Source organism: Leuciscus leuciscus (genome assembly GCF_965113295.1).
Source record: "Leuciscus leuciscus genome assembly, chromosome: 21".
NCBI classification, from domain to species: domain Eukaryota; kingdom Metazoa; phylum Chordata; class Actinopteri; order Cypriniformes; family Leuciscidae; genus Leuciscus; species Leuciscus leuciscus.
Window position 1 is genome coordinate 6,582,567 of NC_138745.1, and position 20,402 is coordinate 6,602,968.

General features: G+C 36.8%; 1 protein-coding gene across 1 annotated transcript in view; it reads left to right on the forward strand.

Annotated features, from left to right (window-relative positions):
• Window positions 1–20,402, forward strand: part of scn4aa (sodium channel, voltage-gated, type IV, alpha, a) — a 44,256-nt gene that overhangs the window by 14,663 nt on the left and 9,191 nt on the right. Inside the window, exons 2-18 of the mRNA XM_082151480.1 lie at window positions 2,028–2,331; window positions 3,687–3,805; window positions 3,915–4,004; window positions 4,325–4,453; window positions 5,429–5,520; window positions 5,721–5,975; window positions 6,654–6,717; window positions 6,903–7,044; window positions 7,134–7,328; window positions 7,507–7,665; window positions 9,285–9,429; window positions 10,595–10,833; window positions 11,787–11,960; window positions 12,143–12,499; window positions 18,500–18,865; window positions 19,400–19,526; window positions 19,646–19,800. Of these exons, the coding sequence (XP_082007606.1) occupies window positions 2,080–2,331; window positions 3,687–3,805; window positions 3,915–4,004; window positions 4,325–4,453; window positions 5,429–5,520; window positions 5,721–5,975; window positions 6,654–6,717; window positions 6,903–7,044; window positions 7,134–7,328; window positions 7,507–7,665; window positions 9,285–9,429; window positions 10,595–10,833; window positions 11,787–11,960; window positions 12,143–12,499; window positions 18,500–18,865; window positions 19,400–19,526; window positions 19,646–19,800 (3,060 nt within the window). The 5' untranslated portion in view covers window positions 2,028–2,079. The remainder of the gene's footprint in view (window positions 1–2,027; window positions 2,332–3,686; window positions 3,806–3,914; window positions 4,005–4,324; window positions 4,454–5,428; window positions 5,521–5,720; window positions 5,976–6,653; window positions 6,718–6,902; window positions 7,045–7,133; window positions 7,329–7,506; window positions 7,666–9,284; window positions 9,430–10,594; window positions 10,834–11,786; window positions 11,961–12,142; window positions 12,500–18,499; window positions 18,866–19,399; window positions 19,527–19,645; window positions 19,801–20,402) is intronic.

Here is a 20,402-nt window from a genome sequence, read left to right on the forward strand (position 1 = left end):
AAGCAAAGGGAGATATTTTCTTTTAAAGAATTTGCTTTTTAAGGACTACAAACAAATGGCTAGTAGGGACTACAATTCCTCCCGGGTTAATGACATCACCAACCCTAATATTTACATAAACCCGGGAGCGCGATTTATAGATTATCATGACAGAATATGCTAATCAATGACTAGGAGATAACTACACATCAGCTACATAAATTCACCAACTAACCATTCAGAAATGTTGCCTACATGTTGCCACTTCTTCTTGAGTCGCTCCATCTTTGTCTGACTACGATTTGAACATAAAAGGCTATAATTTTTTTATATTTTCAGAACACAAGCTGTTGAAGCTCCGCCCTCTGTGCCGGGAGCAGCAGCTCATTTGCATTTAAAGGGACAGACACAAAAACGGTGCGTTTTTGCTCACCTTCAAAAAGTGAAAATTTTAACATGCTATATAAAAATATCTGTGGGGTATTTTGAGCTAAAACTTCACATACACACTCTGGGGACATCAGAGACTTATTTTACATCTTGTGAAAAGGGCATTATACCACCCTTTTAAATGAGCAACTATTATCTATTACTATTACTATTATTATTTATCGTTTTTGACTAAGTAACGATTATTCACTATTATTATTCACTGAAATTTCACAAAAATTCAGTTCAGGTACTCATGCTTTTTTTTCTTTTTGCTGTAAAATCTTATTTATAAAGTAAACGTGAGAATAACTTCTACAGTATATTGTTTGTTATATTTCAAGATGAACATTTACTGGACTGAAGTAACTTTTAGAATTTTTTAAAGGTTTACTTGATTATCCATGAATCTTTTATTTTTTTATTCATGTTAAAATGTAAGTATCAAATTCATCAGGCTTTTGAGTAACGTTTATTTGTTCATCTCTCAATCATTATTGTATTGCATTGCATTATATGTCCCCCCCCCACACACACACACAATACAAATTACAGAGCTTTGATCATAAAATTGCATACGTTTGCTCTGTTTGGGCTTCTTAATAAAAAGTGTAAGAGGTGTTTTTACCCCTCGAGTGTGAGCTCAAAATTCTCACTATATCATAATTTCCATTCTGTCCTTTCCATTCTGTGTAACCAGTGGCATAGATTTATTTATTTATTTTATTTTATTTTTTGCCATTTACTGCTACAATAATGCACATCTTATATATTCTGTGTAGGCTTATGATGTTTTGATATCATGCATATATAACAGCTATGACTGAGTGTTTTGCAGTTGTATTAATGACCACAAGGAGATGTTATTAAACAAGGATGTCAGTGAGAGGAACTGCTGTCTCATACAAGAGAATGCACACCCATAAAAGTTTAGTCATGAACGACCTCCAAAATCTCGTGTTTTGGGGAATGGTGAAATTTTGTTTAAAAAATAATTTAGTGCATGTACTTCAAAATTTTATTTGTAAATTTATGGTACTTACACACCACAGCTTTTGGTTCACACCCAAGACTGTTTGTCGTCAGATTTTAATTTGTTCTGTTGGTGTTCTTTGAGGTTCATGTGCAAGTCAATCACAATTGATGATATCATTTGCATATTTCACACTCCTGGTCTCTTATTTAGTACTGAACTTAATTGAAACAACTAACTTGAGCTGGATATGACCCTTTTATCTTCTGTAGAGCTGCTTTACAGCTTAAATTTGTTCCATAATTGATACATTTTATAACATTAACACTGTTATTTTCTTGTCTGAATAATGTGAAGGTGCTTTGAAACAATCCGTATTGTATAAAGTGCTTTATAGGCTAAATAAATGTGACTTGACTGCACTTCTTATAGATATTTAACTCTGAATAAATTGCTTTTGCATTTTTTTTATCTCTTGCTATACATCCGCAGCAGACAAATACAAGCCAGTTTTGAAATGGAGCCAGTTATTTATTTTAATTTAAATTTTCCTCAAAATGCACTTACTCATAATATAACTTCCATATATGAAGTCCATGGTTACATTCATCATAATTCAAATGTATTTTTCTTCTCTCTCTTTCAGGAGCTTGGTGTAGAGATTCCCCGTTGAGGTGGTATCTCTTCGCGATGCCAAGATGGCAAGCCTGGTCCCTCGCACAGGCTCATACACGTTACGCAAATTCACCCCAGAGTCGCTGGCGGAGATCGACAGGCTCATCCAGGAGAGGAGCACCAGGGAGGAAGGAGACGGGGTTGAGGAGGAACTACTGGCACCGAGCAATGATCTGGAGGCAGGAAAGTGTCTACCCATGATCTATGGTGAACCACCAAAGGATCTCCTCAACACGCCTCTGGAGGATCTAGACCCCTTCTATAAAGCACAGAAAGTCAGTCTCACACCCATAAATGTTAAATAGATTGCCCTTATTTTAAACCTAAACCTGTGTTCATCTGGGGTGGGCGATATGACCAAAATCTTATATCACGGTATGAGTATAACGATATATATCACAATATAGTTATTTTTGCTTTAAATAAGGTTTTATGATATCAAAAAAAAAATTATACCATTGAAATTTCATAATTCTTGTCACCATATTCAATATCACAAAAAACTAATACTAGCCTAAGTAAAAAAACAACAAAAAACCTCAAGTTTACTGAAGACAAGTAAACTGTCGCGCTCTGCCAAGTGGTGTGTGAAAGAGCATGATGAAGACGATTAATGCTGAAAAGGCTTTAATAACGGAAAACTCACGAAACCAAACTCAATGATAGCATAAACGAGAACCAACAAGACTGAAACAAAGAGAACAAGTCCGACAGCAACAGCTGAAAACAATCACTAATCAAATTAAAAAACATGGTGACAAATGAACAAAATAACCCAGGCCGGGCGACGGTGAAAACAGAATGAACACATTGAACTGTTAAACAGTGATAAAGAAAGAACAAAGAATCTAATAACTAGCATAGAGGAATACAAACTACAAAGACTAATGAAATAGACCTACCTGGAAAATTTGAAGCACTAGAAATAAGAAATACTACATAAATTGTATAAAGTAATCAAATGTATAAAAAACACAGTTTACTGTGTAAATTAAATATACATTTATTCTTATTAACGTTACAAAAGTGATTCTTTGAAGAGCAGAGATTTTCTCTTTTTTGTTGTTTGATTAACATTAATAACAACAGCAGAAACATTTGGATGCTGTCACTTTAAGACCAACTGGACAGATCCATTATATTCATGCGTTTTCTCTCTCAACTGTTTATGTTCACTTAAGACATAAATGACTGTGTTTACCTGCAAAGACATGGTCATGTTGACACATAAGTATGTGTATTTACCAGTTCAATCCCAATTAGTCTGCAAAAAGCACTCAGTGTTTTTTTAATGCATTATTTAGCATCACAACTCACATGACATAGAATTCTCTGAGTGTAATATGCTTACATTTTGAAGTCACCATCTGGAAAGTTTGTAATACAGTCTTGTAAAGGCGGTTTACTTGCATTGCCAGGTTATTGATTTGCATGTAAACCGGTAAATAGGGTTATTTCAAAAAACACATTTTTGGTAATTAGTGTAAATGTGCTCCGAGATAATAGTCCAAAATCTCTATCGGTTGACAAATTCCTACCGGTTAATCATGTCTACCGGTATATTGCTCACCCCTAGTGTCTATAAATGTTTTTCAACTTGCCTTTGTGTTAACCTCTTTCTCATTTGCAGACGTTTATTGTCATAAGCAAGGGAAACACAATCTACAGGTTTGCAGCTGAACCAGCATTGTTTTGTATCAGTCCTTTTAGTCCTGTCAGAAGAGGAGCCATCAAGATTCTTATACATTCATATCCTTCGCAAGCCATCATTTTGATAACAATCATATTTTTTTGTAATGGTTATCATGATTGATACAGTAATGAGTTGTTTGTCATATTTACCTTGACTGTGCTTCAAATATTTTAGTTTGTTCATCATGATCACCATCCTGTCCAACTGCGTGTTCATGACAATGAGTAACCCTCCAGCCTGGAGTAAAACAGTCGAGTAAGAGTTGCCTTGTGTGAACACACTCATTTTTAGTGGCAATGACTTTGTTGAATCTCTTGAGTACTAGCAGAATTCTCAAATAATTTTGAAAGATGAAAAGATTAGACGATGAACACATTTCTTGCTGGTTTTATTTATTTATATAATTTCTTTTAATATTTGTATCCCAAAAATGTTGTATACTTGTGTACAAAATGTTGATTTAATTCAGTATTAATACTAGTATTATATAATTGTGACTCTGAAGCACCTTCTTATAATAATTAATTAATTCACAAGAAACATATTCATTTCTGTTCATTTATTTATTATTGTAGGTATGTTTTTACTGGTATCTATACCTTTGAAGCAACAATCAAAGTTTTGTCACGAGGCTTCTGCGTGGGACCTTTCACATTCCTTCGTGATCCATGGAACTGGCTTGATTTCATGGTGATTAGCATGGCGTGAGTATTTCAATACACACACATACACACACATATATAGGCCTATGATTGAAATACACACACATACACGCACGCACACACACGCACACACACACACACACACAACTGATATTAAGAACGTTTCTTTGATCTAATGTTTTGCAATGAATCTTTCAGGCACCTTCTCAGTGACTGTCAGCTAATGCTTCCACTTGGCCACATTGGTTGACAGTTCTAAATATAAAACATATAAAAACCAATCACTTTCCACTGCCAGGAACAGCTAACACAAAGAAAAGATTGGAGGAATAATCTCTTTGAATCTTGAAGTTGTCATTATAAACCACTACAACTTTCTTTATACTAATATTTCTTTATACTGTGGAATACAAAATATGGGTGGCACTTCATTTTACAGTCCTGTTTCACATGTACATACTATGTACTTATTATAGCAATTACAATAACTGGGTTATAACTAGGTACTAACCCTGAACCTATCAGTAAACCTAACCTTAACCCAGTCACCTTATATTATATTACCAGTGCTTTCTTTGGTAACCACACTGTAAGTATACGTTCTGTAAAATAATGTTTAACCAAAATATGAGATGCTGAAGCCTGTTGATTGCTTTTTTCTATAAAAAAAAAAAAAAAAACTTTATTTTAAGGTGACGTAGTTAGTTACATTGTACTTACTCAAATAAGTACTGAATAATATTAAGTTACTATAAAGTTACGGTTAGGGTTTGGTTTAGGGTTAGTTACTTGTAATTATGCATAATTTACTGTTATTACTATAGTAAGTGCATGTAGTAACGTGTAAATACGTCACCTAAAATAAAGTGTTACTAAAGTGGACTGCAAAAGGATGCAAAAGCACCATATAAATATCAATATTAAAAGTGGGTCATGTTTTCTTTATTTCAATCATATTGTAGCTGGTGTTGTCTGTTGTGCCTATTTGACACTGATTTGTGGTTTGATTGTTTCTAGGTACGTCACAGAGTTTGTAGACCTTGGTAATGTGTCAGCACTGAGGACGTTTCGTGTTCTTCGAGCTCTCAAAACAATCACAGTTATCCCTGGTATGTAATAATTGTATGTAATGCTACAGTTCTTTAAAAGGCACACACAAATGGAAAAGCACGAAACCACACAAGCACAAATGTTTTCAATGGTATTTTCACGTTTGCATGTTTTTTTTTCCCACCCTATGTCTGAAAAATGCATACACCAAAAAAGAATTGTTAATTTGTTTCAATCTCTCCTTGTACTTTCCGCTCAGGTTTGAAAACCATTGTCGGGGCTTTGATTCAGTCAGTCAAGAAGATGGTTGACGTAATGATTTTGACCGTCTTTGCACTGGCTGTATTTGCCCTCATTGGCCTGCAGCTGTTCATGGGAAATCTACGTCATAAGTGCATCCGTTGGCCCATTCCCAACAGCACCATCTTTGATGTCGACAACTCCACCATGTTCAATGACACCATCCTCAACGTCACAGATACTTTCGATTTCAAAGCATACATAGACAATGAAGGTGAATGCAGGTCAAGGTTATTAAATATTTCCAATTTTAACTCAGCTATGTCATCACATAGTTAGTGCTACAATTAGTACTAGCATTACTTGTAATTCCAGGACAATAATAATGATAATAATCTTTATTATCATGGTTTTGGCATGCATTTTTTACAGCCGTGTTGTGCTGTTTTTATTGGAATTTGAGCTGTTTTGTGACAAAATGTGTGAAATATTAGTTAAATATAATGATTCTTTTTGCAAGTCAGTTTTTTTTTTTTTATCCTACAATGAAAATGTAAATGTATTGTCTGCTATAAACTTTAAGTGCGTTCAAGTCCTCCTGGTAAGTTTGTATTTACGAGTTGGGAAGTCGTGTTTACGACATCAGGTGCGTTCAAGATATACTTTCATCAGAGCAAGGTGGCGGTGTACCTTCTCTTAATTAACTACACAAAAATGCAGCAAGGTTGATTGTCAATACAAGATCTTCACCAAAAAATGATGCACTTCTTGATGGAAATAACATCACAACAGTCAAGCACTCTGAGGCCTAAATAAAATCCCGAGCTTCCCACTCGTATTTTCGACTTTGTGGTGGTGTTCATGTGCATTCAACTCGTAAATACGATCTATTCGACATGACTTGAGCGTACCATTTGTCTAATAAAATTGGTATACTTGTTTTACTTTTCAGAAAACCAATACTTTCTGGAAGAAAGTTTAGATGCTTTAATATGTGGTAACAGCTCTGATGCTGGGTAAGTTTGCTTTCATTCCTATTTAGCGGTAATTAAAAATACTTGTAATTTAATATAGGCTGTCTATAATATCAAGTGCTTTTCATTAATTTCTGATAGCAAATTGTAATGCCACATAAAGGCAATACAGATTTTTGTATGAAAAGATAAAGATGAATGACATTTGTTGTCTGGTGTTTTTATAGGAGGTGCCCAGAAGGATACACTTGTATGAAGGCTGGGCGAAACCCAAATTATGGCTACACCAGCTATGACAACTTTGGCTGGGCCTTTCTCGCCCTCTTCAGAGTCATGACGCAGGACTATTGGGAGAATCTCTTCCAGTTGGTCTGTTAACTACAGTAGTTGTTTCTATGTGTGTTCATCTGCTGGAATAGCGTAAGCGAATTAAATTCCATCTTTTCCATCATGTTTAGACCCTTCGTGCTGCTGGGAAGACCTACATGATCTTCTTTGTGGTGGTCATCTTCCTGGGCTCTTTCTACCTCATCAATCTGATCTTGGCTGTGGTTGCGATGGCATACGATGAGCAGAATGCGGCCACCTTGGCTGAGGCCATTGAGAAAGAAGAGAAGTTTCAAAGATTGCTAGAGCAGCTCAGGAACCAAGAGGTCAGGTGACTACCATATGATTTCACATTCAAATATGGTTACATTATTTAAAACAGATTCAGTTGATAATATGTAATGCATATTAAAACTGCAAAACACTCATTATTTATTGATTTATATTGATACATGTCACTCTGATATGTTGTTATATAGTGGTTTATTTATATCACAAATACAGGTAGGCAGTAAAGCATCTCTGGCCAGCCAGACAACGCAAAGTCGAGGGTCAAACAGGACAGGTTCCATGCACAGTCTTGATGGTGATGATGCCATAAAGGACTGTAATGGCCGGATTGTGCCTCGCCTCATCATCAACAGAGTCTCCTCTGACAGAGAGGTGATGTAAAACTTTCAGATCAGGAGTATTTTAACAATATGTTTAGTTTTATTATTTTGGGGAATCTGTAATACTTGAGTTCTGTTAAAACCAAGTACTTTTACTCAGTTAAATTTACATTGTAAAAATAATACCAAAATAATATTTACTCTATAACAATTTCAAGTAGACTTAAAAGTACAAAATATTTGAGCTGCACGATTAATCATTAACAGATCGCAATCTCACCCATGGCATCTCATTCCTAAATGACAATGATTCACCTGTCTATTAAACCTTTGGAAAAATAACACCGGAACATTCAAACTTTTCAAACACACAATATTGTTATTTCTTTGTTACCAATATTCTTATCATCACAGAAGTCCTGAGATAAAAGTGTATAGTTCGGATAAAAACACTTATGTCTACAGAAGTGATCAAAATAGAGCAAGTTACCTTTTGAAAGTAACTTGGCACTTCAAATAACAATTATACCACCAGGTGGCAACAATTAACTGTTAAAAAATGTATCTGTCATTGAATCATTCATTCAAAAAAGATTCGTTCAAAAACGCTGATTTATCCAGTAATGAAACAACTGAAGTATTTATGAGTGACTCATAGAATCATTCATTTAAACCGAGTTTTTTAAATAATTCTGATTAATTAAACATTTTAAAAAGACTGCAGCAATTAACATTTTGTCAAAACCTCTAGTAAATTATGTTATTTTGTTATACGTTTGTCTCTGTATGACACACAAAAAAAAAACAAAAAAAAAACATGGTTCTCAATTTATCCAGAATCGTGCAGCTTTACAAAGTACATGTGTCATATGGCTTAAATTGTTTATCAATTATTTAAAAATAAATATAGTATTTTGTGACTGAAAAATGAGGGTGAGTAAATGATCACAGAACGTAAATTTTTGGGTGTGTAGTAATGTGTTTTTGTAATAACCATCGCTGTTACGGTTCATGATTAATCTTGATTATTACTCTAAAAATCACTTTATTCAAATGTCAAACCATTGTATAATCATCTGCTAAAAATATTTGATCCAAATATTCAGCTAATAGGTTACAGGATATTGGTTTACTCTAACATCTGCTGTGTTGTAGAGTTTTACGGTGTCAGAACACAGAGAAAATAGTGATTTAATTGAAAATAGTAATTTTTGCATAAAAAGTACTAATATGGTAAAATCTCTTACGCCTCTTGTTTTCCAAAGTTACATTTTTCATTTTTAAGTACAATTAAACGTAGATACTATTTTACCATTACTCAAGTATTTTTTTGGTAGATATATAGAATTTTAATTTGACAATTTTTGACAGTATATGTACTTTTATGTAAGTACAATTACTCAGTACTTCTTACACCCCTGATTACTGTACTATTTATACACAACCAGTCAAAAGTTTCAACATATTGTATGGTTCATATGATCTTAATGACGTTTTGATGCATGCCATCATGCTTATTGTACAGCAATAACTGAATGGTAAATAGAAGTCTGTTTTCGAGTCATTTAGAAATTGTAAATTAGAAAATTAGAATCTCTTCACTCTAGATTTTTGAAAAAGCTTTTATTTGACATCCGTTTTGACATGCGTACTGTTTCATTTATCCTCCAGTTATCACAAGAGAAACTCACAAGAGATCCTCCTGAAGAGGATGACAGGTCCATGAGCTCCAAACACAGCATGCAGTTCCTGGACCAGCCGAAACTCTCCAAGAGAACAGCTAGTGCCATCAGTGTGCTCACGGCCACGATGGAGGGTACTAACTTGAAGAAACACCTTGAGAGTTTATTAACTGCAAATTAAAAGGATGTTCCTTCAGATACCTCATTAAGTAGCTATTGTCACTGAGGAGCATGTCTAGAAGCCTTTAGAGTTTTTCCATTTATTGTGCTTCTCCAGATGTCCCAGAATGTCAGGGCTTTATGTTGAACATCAAGTGGTGTCCAAAATGGTTTGTTATACAAAAGTAAACAAAATTGTGCTTTAAAGTTATTAATATTACCATCACTGCACAGACTCAACAAATTAATACATTTATAACCATGAAATTCATTTTTGTTTTGTTTTGTGAAGGAATGGTTTGCAAGACATTCTGTAATGATCTGGTTAAAATGTCGAAGACATGCTAAATACCCACAGGCATTTTCTATGGGCTTCATTTATAAAATGTTGCATAGAAACTGTCCTACTTTTGATCTTAAGATTATTTCTCCAATGTGCGTACATGTGATTCTGAGAACGAACGAACTCACAAAAACATGCGTACGCCTCTCTTAAAGATGTGAATCGTAAATTACTTTGAAATTGTGCGCAGCTGAATGGTTTCAGATCTCCGGCTTGTAAACGGCGCCTAATTAATGTCATTAACATATAAGATCACCAGTCAACGTCCAAATCCTTTACTTGAGAACGTAAAGGCGGCAAAAATTGCTTGGAGTTCCAGATACCTGCAGTACTCCGACTCTCTGGCACAAGGAAAAGTGCTTTGAATCTGCTTAGACACAGACGTGACATTGGTGTGGATTTTAGCGTATGCTCAGATTTTGAATTTAGAGTGTGCGTATGCTAAAATCCATACACTTTTAATAAATTAGGCCCTATGTTCTTGAATTTTAATATAAAGTGCAGTTTTCTAGATTAGTGTGCCATGGTGTGACAGAACTGTTTTAGTGTGTCTATTGTCTGGAGCTAGAAATTTATACCAAGCAAAGGTCACATTATGTGTAGAGAAAATACCTGTTAACTTAATCAGAGTGGTGCTAATCTTTGGGCTATTTCAGAGCCATGGACTGACTTTACTCTGGCAGAGCTTGTTGCTGTCACTCTTCTGGTGTTCATTCATTGCTCTTAATGCTATTGCCGCTCACTGTAAACGAAAAAACTTTTTCAATATCTCTTTCTCTATTTCTTTGTCTCCCCAGATTTTGAAGATGCTCAGAGGCCTTGTCCCCCAGGCTGGTATAAATTCGCTGATATTTTCCTTAAATGGGACTGCTGGGCTCCCTGGATCATCTTTAAGAACTGGGTTCATTTTGTTGTGATGGACCCATTTGTCGATCTAGGTATCACCATCTGCATTGTGCTCAACACACTTTTCATGGCCATGGAGCACTACCCAATGAGTCCGGATTTCGAACATGTTCTCTCAGTGGGAAACTTGGTTAGTGTTACATCAATACTTCTGGATTACTGTCAAAACTCTGTAGAAATATTTATCTTGAGAATTTACCTGGCTGAAAATCTATGCATTCTGTATGTCAGATAGAGCATATATCATAATGCATAGTTGTGTTTTGGATGCTGGTCCCTATCCTGATGTCCCCACCAGTCATCTTAACTAGCTTAACCTGGGCCATGCTGGTTGACCAGCATTTTTTTGCTGCTTGAACTAGCATGGAGCCTTAAATCAATAAGATCAGAAGATCAGATTCACTGTGAACAGAAACGGTAATAGGTTGAATGTGTGTATCTTCCCTTTCTGGGCTTGCCTGAGAAATCAGACATCTTTACAGACAGCTCTACACAAAAGCTTTCCTATTTTAGTAAAGTCATAGGTAGGCATTAGCATCAGGACAAAGCAACTGTTAATAACAGCAAAGCATGATTATCAGGTCATTCATTTTGGTCATTACTAGTATTAAAGTGATACTCTGCCCCAAAATTAAAATTCTCTCATCCTTTACTCACCCTCGTGTCATCCCATTGTTGACAGTTTGCCTGAAGCGATTGTTTATTGTTTAAAAAGTTTAAAATAGTACTGTTTTCACACACCTATCATTTCGTGGCATGAGGTTGATTAAATGATAAGATCACTTTTAATTTTTGGGTGGAGTATCCCTTTAAAGGTACACAATGTAACTTTTTTTGTTCAAAATGTATGTATATAATGAACGAGTCCATCTTGAATCCATCTTCCTGTCTTATCCTGAATGACTGTATGCCTATAATAAGTGTTAAGAGTGGGACAACAACCGTAGTACCTGCGGGACTCGTCATATACATGTAGTTTTGTTTATTAACCGCTAGAGCACCAAGAGCTACATAGTGTACCTTGAAATTGACCGTTTATGTTTCCATTCTTATCTCACAGAAGATTAAACCTTATTCTTCAAGGTATTTACAGGAATCTTCACAGCTGAAATGGTGTTCAAGCTTATTGCTTTGGACCCCTACTACTACTTCCAGGTGGGCTGGAACATTTTTGACAGCATCATTGTCACACTCAGTCTGGTAGAGTTGGGACTGGCCAATGTTCAGGGATTGTCCGTTCTCAGGTCCTTCCGTTTGGTAAGTCTGAATCTGAACCCCTCGATCTGTTTCATTATTTTATGGTTTGTGTGATTGATATCCTCTTTAACCTGTTAAAATTCATGAAATACTCATAAAAATGGTGTGTGGTTTAACTTTGTATGTAATTGTGTCTCTATGTGTATGTTTGTGCCCATCTCTGACGGATATGCTGGAAGTAGCTACGTGTCTTCAAACTCGCTAAATCTTGGCCCACCCTTAGCATGCTGATCAAGATCATCGGCAACTCAGTAGGTGCCCTGGGGAACCTAACGCTTGTCCTGGCCATCATCGTCTTCATCTTCGCCGTGGTGGGCATGCAGCTCTTTGGCAAGAGCTACAAGGACTGTGTTTGTAAGATCTCTCAGGACTGCGAGCTTCCCCGCTGGCACATGAACGACTTCTTCCACTCTTTTCTCATCGTCTTCCGGATCTTGTGTGGAGAGTGGATCGAGACCATGTGGGACTGCATGGAGGTGGCGGGAGCAAACATGTGTTTGATAGTCTTCATGATGGTCATGGTCATTGGAAACCTAGTGGTAAGTGAAGCGGAGATTGTACAAACATGATAAGAATCAATTCTGGCAGAAAATATTTGGCGAATGATCATTTAGAAGTGTTCTGTAAAAAGACAGCAGCGTATCTTTGACATTGCATGTGCAAGAAAGCTTTCAGTACAGCACTGCTCTGATATGCTACTATTTTCCTTTGCAGTGAGAGGGAACATCATTATTATTATTATTATTACATCTGCTGCCACTGCTAAGCTGTTAATCTTTATAACTGTTAGCCTGAAGCTGTCCTGATCTGAAGCTTTAGCATAGCAACCAAGCCAAACCCAAAGGATTTTCAGCACAGCTGATGGCAGTCCGGCTGTTGTTGACATTCAGGTGGCACAGCAGTTAGCATCTGATTCCTCTGTGTAACCAGGTGTTAATAAGTCATAACATTTCAACTTTCATATGTAGGGCAGCCTGTAGTGTGCAACCATTTGCTGAATTTCAATGGGAAAAATTCTTTAAATGTCTCTTAAATGAGAAATAAATGCTGAAATCAAATGTATTAAAATGAAGTGAGTTTATGCTTAAAACATGAAAAAAAAATGTCTGTCAATGGAATAGGAAACATAATCTTGTTTTCCCATTGAATTAAGTTTATTTTCTTACCCTACGGACATTTTTTTTCTTTCTTGTTTTAAGCGTAAACTCACTTTATTTTGATACATTTTGCATCTCAAGGAAAATGTATCTTGATTTAAGAATGTTTAGATATTGTACCAATAAACCAGAAAATAATACTGAGTAAAAAACCACTAAGCCTAAAGGGGGTCGCACACCGGACACGCAGCTCGGCTCATCTTTTAAATTCGAACACATTATTCTCTATGAGAGTACACACACCGGCGGCGCCTTTCGGCGTATGTCCGCGGCGGCTCAGGACCGTGTTCAAAATCCTGCTGCGCCACAGAGCGCCATTTACATAGTTTTATATTAAATTTACATGTGTGTGTCTCAAATCGTAGTTAATGTATATACGGACTTCACCCTGTGCTGCAATATACATTTAGTTTTATATTTATTTACAGAAATCAGAAAATTGCTGATGTTATCGGATTTTCAGGTGAGAGTTGTCCTAGACGAGGCGCGACGCGGCGCTGAGCTGCGCGTCCGGTGTGCGGCCCTTAAGGCTGTGTCCCCTATACCCTTAAACAGGGCACTATTTGAGGGGACAGCCATTTGTAATGGTGTCCGAAACTATAGTGAATGTTATCGAGTGCACTCACTCAATCCCATAATGCACCACAGCTGAATCATCCATCCATTTTGCAAGCGCTGCTCCAATGTGGTTACAACAATATATATTACAGGTATAAATTCCTTTTTAATTGATTAATAAAGTGTTTAATTAAGGTTTATACATGATAGTTTCCATGTCTGCATTTAAGTCAAACACTTTTATGCCCTTCCCTCGCTAACGTTGCATGAGTGCACACTACTGGCGGAACCCTTGCAATGTGTTTAAATGGAACGCCCTTAAGCCCTTGATCACTTGGAATCCGCAATGGAGCTGATTTACAGTTTTTTCCCCCTTTTTTTCCTTTTACGCACCATTCTATAGGCCTGTGTGTATGCTTGGGCTGTTGGAGACAATATAAAAAATTACACAAACGAAAATGATAACAGTACAATAAACTAAAACTGTGTAAAACTTAAGGTAGCTAGAAGTATTATGCAGTTATCAAAATAACCCCAATATCATACACTAGAGTTGTGTGGGCTGGAGAAAATTAAACGCGATCTGCTGTGATGTCAAAATCGTGTTTGTGTTGTTGTCTATGAATCTGCCTGTATAGTGTACATATTGAGTTGACTCGCTCCTTTGGTCAAAATCGAGGGGTTGAGGGGATGTTCAAAATAAACTTCAAAATGTTGGCAGGGATTCCCCCAAGGGGAAGTGCTTAAGGAAGTTTGCAAGTGTATGTCTAAAAGTGGAGTTAGATGCAGCCCTAACCAGAGTTCAAGATAAATCTTCTCATTACTACTGGAGCTGCCAGTTTCAAATGATTATTAAACAGAATTACAGCAAGCACAAACTATGCAAAAGCGGCAGCCCTTCCAGCGCACTCAGTGTCTGAATCCGCTCGCTCGTTTTCATTCACTCCTTCAAGTGGACTATAGTAATAGAGTAATGTAGGAAAAAGTGAATGAGAGTATAGGGGATGTTTTTTAACACAACTCAAGACTGTGAGCATTAATTACAAAATGAAAGACATGAACACTTGAACAAAACCCAATGTTACACATACATGCTGACGTCACAGTATGGTATATTTTAAACTATATCTGCATACATACAGTACATTCTCATAAAGCGATTCATACTATAAAGCTAATCTGCTTGATTGCTTGCGTCGTCGCAAAATGTAAACTAAATTATCGCCCAGCTCTACATTTACATGACACTTATTCATTTAACAGACACTTTTATCCACAATAACAATCAAAGAGGACAAACAATCAAAGCAATTTATCCAACAAAAGGGCAACAATAGAATAAGTGCTGAGATAGGCTAATTCTCTCTTAGTTTAGCACAGTGCATGCAGCAAGGATTTTTTTAAGGTGAAGGTACTGTAGTGTGTTCGTTTTATTGGGTCAAGTGTTCACGAAAGAGATGTCTTTAGCGGTTTCTTGAGAATGACTAAAGACACCGCTGCTCTGGTGGAAGTCGGCTAATTGCAAAGCGGCTTCGAATCAATGTATGTTGTGAAAAGCTCTATACCAATAAATTTGACTTGACTTGGCTTTTTAAGTGAAAACTAGCCTGCTAACTTCATGTGTTGTTACAGAAGAAGGAGATTCAGATGAGCTGCTAGCAGCTGTGCACATAATTACCATATTGGAGCTGCTGACTGAATACACTTCCTCTCAGGTTATACATAGAGAGAAAAGGAAATGGCCTGTCTTAGCGAGCTTGCAAAACTAACACAACCCATGGCTAACATACATTTCAGACACACACGCACACACACACACACACTCTTCTCGTATTTACCCTCTACTGCACTTGTCTTCTGGACAAACAGGCATTGCAAGCCACAGCTACATGTTTGGTGCTGTCCTCTATTTACATAGTATGACTGGAGCCAGCAAACACCGGTTTTGATCTTGGCTGTGTGCTAAGACCCAGCTCAAGTGAATGTCTTGGCGCACAAGAAACAAACATGGACAGCTAAGAAACGCAGCGATAGAAGCTGAAGATCCATGTCGCAGCTCCCTGTTCTGATATAAGGTCATTGAAAGGAGAGGAAAACAATGCTAAATGCAAATAAGAAAAAGCAGCTGACAATATACAACAGTTCAAAAGTTTGGGGATGATGAGATAAAAATAAAAAATAAATTCTCATGAAACATTTCTTATTATGATCAAAGTTTAAAACAGTTGAGCTGCTTAATATTTTTTTGGAAACCGACACATTTTTCCCCCCAGAATTATTTGATTAATAGAAAGTTCAAAAGAACAGCATTTATTTGAAACAGAAATCTTTTGCAACATTAGGAATATCTTTACTGTCACTTTTGATCAATTTAATGAATTCTTGCTGAATAAAATGACTACTTTCTTTAAAAAAAATCTTACTGACCCATAACTTTTAAATGGCAGTATTAGTTGCAAATTTAGGGTGTGTTCACACTGGCTTGTTTGGTTCGATTAAAACGAACCCTGGTGCGATTGCTCTGGTAGTGCAGTTTATTTGAATAAGTGTGAACGCTGCCTTGTGCGCACCAACCATGAGTCCGCTGAAAAGATGGGTCTCGTTCCGCTTCCAAATGAACTCTGGTGTGAATGAAATATGAATGTAACCCAGACCAAAGACATGCAATCAGACCAAAAATGGGACATGATGTCACAAGATGCAACCCTAAAAAGGACAGAATGCCTCAAGCACACCAGTTTTTTCTTGTCATAGTCGTGATGTTGCCCGTCACAGTTCGGTTAGCCCAGCACACAGCATTGTTTTGGATGTGCTTCAAACTTTACTGTATTTTGGCAAAAATATTGTTAGATGCCAATGGGAACAGACAGAGGGACATACCCTAATCCTAAATGTAAATTCCAATGTTAAATTTGAATAACTTTTTTGTATTCTTTTTAATGAGGAAAAACCAGAGGGTCCTGAAGCAAAATCGGCAGAATACTCCACATGATGGAGTGCAAACAAATCATAGAGCGTTGAGAACTGGCTTGAGTTGCATCTGCACTCCAAGTTTAGTGGGCTGGATGAAAAAGGTTTGCTAGAGGAGGGTAACACGGGAAACCAAATATCAGTGGCCTCATTTGGCATGTAACTCTGATGTGCAATGTGAAAATCACAGCACCTGCTTCTACTGGTGTGTTTCTCAGGAAGCTTGACGTATTTCATACATTAGGCTGATATGTTGTCAAATGGTCTGGGCATTTTGCACTAGGTGACTGAGTGCCAAATAATGTGTGCTCAGTATTAATATAGTATCATGACACTATTATGATTAATATAGTATTAAGTAACTTGACTAAGCAAATATAGGTAGTGGAATAGGTAATATTACAAAATAAACCATACTGTGACATCAGAAAAAACTGATGGGCTTAAAATTATATGACTTAATTCTCATAAAATAAGCCTGACAACTTTTTTTCTTGGAATTATGTTTTCTTATGCCTGGTTTTGATGCTTTTCGTATGTTCATATGAACCCAGATTTGTTGATCATAGATGAACCAACGACATTCTGCCTCTATACCCGTCTGATCTCTCTTATTTTATTTATATTTCTCAGCCTGTGTAAATCAGAACAGCCATGGCTGCTGTAATTATGTGCTATATCTAGTGTGCTTAGATCCTAAAGATAGCATCCCTGCCTCAGGCTTCCAGACAAGATAATATTTAATGAAACTCCATTACAACAGAGCCTACCTAAACCTGATAAACCTGGCTGTGTATAACTTGGAAACCAACTATATCAGACTGCAGGTAAATGTGGCCCAAATCTGATTTTTGTTTTTCTCATATATTTGACTCTGTGCTGGGTTTTTGTGTGTGTGTGTGTGTGTGTGTGTGTGTGTGTGTGTGTGTGTGTGTGTGTGTGTGTGTGTGTGTGTGTGTGTGTGTGTGTGTGTGTGTGTGTGTGTGTGTGTGTGTGTGTGTGTGTGTGTGTGTGTGTGTGTGTGTGTGAACAGCACAAAACACATGGAATCTGATCTTTTCGATTCTGATTTGGACCACTTCCATATGTGGTACTAAATCCAAGACAGTTGTAATCGAAATTATTCAACCCCCATTGCAAATCAGGTTTATTAGCAAAACTTACAGACTTTCAGCTGTTTGCAATGATGAAATCAAACAAAAGTAATTGAAATACCTCGACACAACAGATGTTTCAAGTGGTTTCCGCAAATTCAACTTCTGCAGTCTCAAAATTAGTCAACTAAACATGGCAAGCATCTTTAGTCAACTTTAAATAGGGCACTATTTGAGGGAACAGCCATTTGGGTGTCTGAAACCATTGTGGACATTATTGAGTGCACTTATTCAATCTCACAGTCAATCTCACTACTGGAACTGTGTTCTAGAAATAAATTTGATATTGATATGAGGGTAGGCTGGTATAGATTCAGAGGCATAAGGTACAGTAAGTATTACATACAACAATGCAACGACAATGCAACAATAATAAAACAATGCATTGACATTTACTTTTTACTTTTGATACTTGAGTACTTTTAAAAACTAGTACTTCTGTACTTTTACTTAAGTAAAAATCGGTCTTTACAACTTTTACTTGTAACAGAGTAATATTTGACAAGTAGTATCTGTACTTTCACTCAAGTAAGGAAGTTGTGTACTTTGTCCACCTCTGCTTGCATCGTATGCATTTTATCAGGTGTGTGACTGTGAACCCCTTGATCTTGGTATTGTTAGCACCACGCTCCACTAGCTGCAGGAACGTCTTCTATCTATCTAATATCCTGCCAAGCTCATTCTTACCTGTACTTCTCAGGTGCTGAATCTGTTCCTGGCCCTGCTGCTCAGCTCCTTCAGTGGGGATAACCTGTCTGCAGGTGATGACGATGGTGAGATGAACAACCTTCAGATCGCCATTGGTCGCATCACCAGGGGTATAGATTGGCTCAAAGCCTTCGTCGCCAGTATGGTGGGACAGATTCTAGGAAAGAAATCTCCTGACAATAATGAGGAAGTAGTGGAAGGAGACATAGAACAATATGCTTTAAACCACCTGGATGAGGGAAAAATGGCAGATGGCCTGACCAACTCTTTGCCTCCGACACTGATTGTGCCCATTGCTCGTTTTGAGTCCGATGTTGAAGAGGACTCCGAGGAATCTTCTGATGAGGAGGACAGAAAGGTAAGGGGTCAGAACTTAGCAATCAACTCCACCTCACTCTATAGAATAGTGTACACTGTGGAGGAATCTCACAAATCCTAGATGCTAGATAAGCCTTTACAAATTATCGTGAAGAAATTATTTAGAAATTATTACAAATTTACTTGCCTTGAAAAGTATTGAGTTTTAAAGGGATAGTTCACCCAAAAATGAAAATTCTGTCAGTAATTACTCACCCTCATGTTGTTCCAACCCCGTAAGACTTTCGTTCATCTTCTGAACACAAATTAAGATATTTTTGATGAAATCTGAGAGCTGGCTCACTCCTCTATAGGCTGCTTGGTGATTGCATCTGCCGGCCCAGTAAAGTTAGTAAAGACATTGTTAAAATAGTCCAGGTGACTACAGTGGCTATTTAATATTATTCAACAAATTAATTTAATTTCATGACGTTTATTTAATTTGTATTGCTAGAAATTAAAAGCACATCTCACACTGTTCCCTTCAGTTTTGTTGTTCGCTCTCTCTCATTTCTTTACGTCTTTTGCTGCACAGGCCTCTCTTAATGATGACGACTCTTCGGTTTGTAGCACAGTGGACTACCGACCTCCAGAACCTGAGCCTGAGCCCGAAGAGGAAGAAGAACCTGAGCCTGAAGAGCCAGAGTCCTGTTTCACAGAGGGTAAGCATGCATGCTTCATTTTTCTCACTTTTTATTACCAGTACTCATAATGAATATTAATGTTCAAGGCACCACTTCAAGGTTCTTCAAGGTCATAATGTTTTTCTCTTTTTACCTAGGTTGTGTTAAGCGATGTACATGTTTGAGTGTAGACATCTCCGAAGGATGGGGGAAAAAGTGGTGGAACCTGCGAAGAACATGCTTCACCATCGTTGAGCATGACTACTTTGAGACCTTCATCATCTTTATGATCCTCCTCAGCAGTGGAGCACTGGTATGTCTGTCAATGCTTATGTTATTAATGCGAAATGAAATCCTTTAAATCCAAGGTGCTAAAAGTGCTTGAATTTGACTTTTTGAAATTTAAGTCCTGGAAAACCCTTGAAAACAGCCATATTTATGAAAAGGGACCTCAAAAAGTGCTTGAATTATTGAAAGACAATGTGAAATTAGTGTTTAATTTTATCGATAAACGAATCTTCTCATGCCAAATTAACGCTGCAGCCCATCTGATATATAGCCAATCGCATGGCTATGAGCATGAAATTGCTCATATAAATATCCAAGTATATGATACAACTTTCATTCTTCAGGTCAATCATATATTCATGGGGGGGGAAATCTTTTTTTTTTTTTTTCATAGTATCCTTTCAATGGTCGCTGCACTTTATTTGTACCATTTTCTTTTACTATTATTTTTATTGATCTATTTACCTTTTTTAGAATTTGAAAGATAATAAAGATATTATTTGATAAGTGAGATATCTGACTGCAGCCCTTGGAAACCAAAAAAGTAGAGTTTGAAAAGTCCTTGAAAAAGCCCTTTATGAACCCTGATCCTAGCTTAATTTTATGGAAATGGGAACTTATAAATCC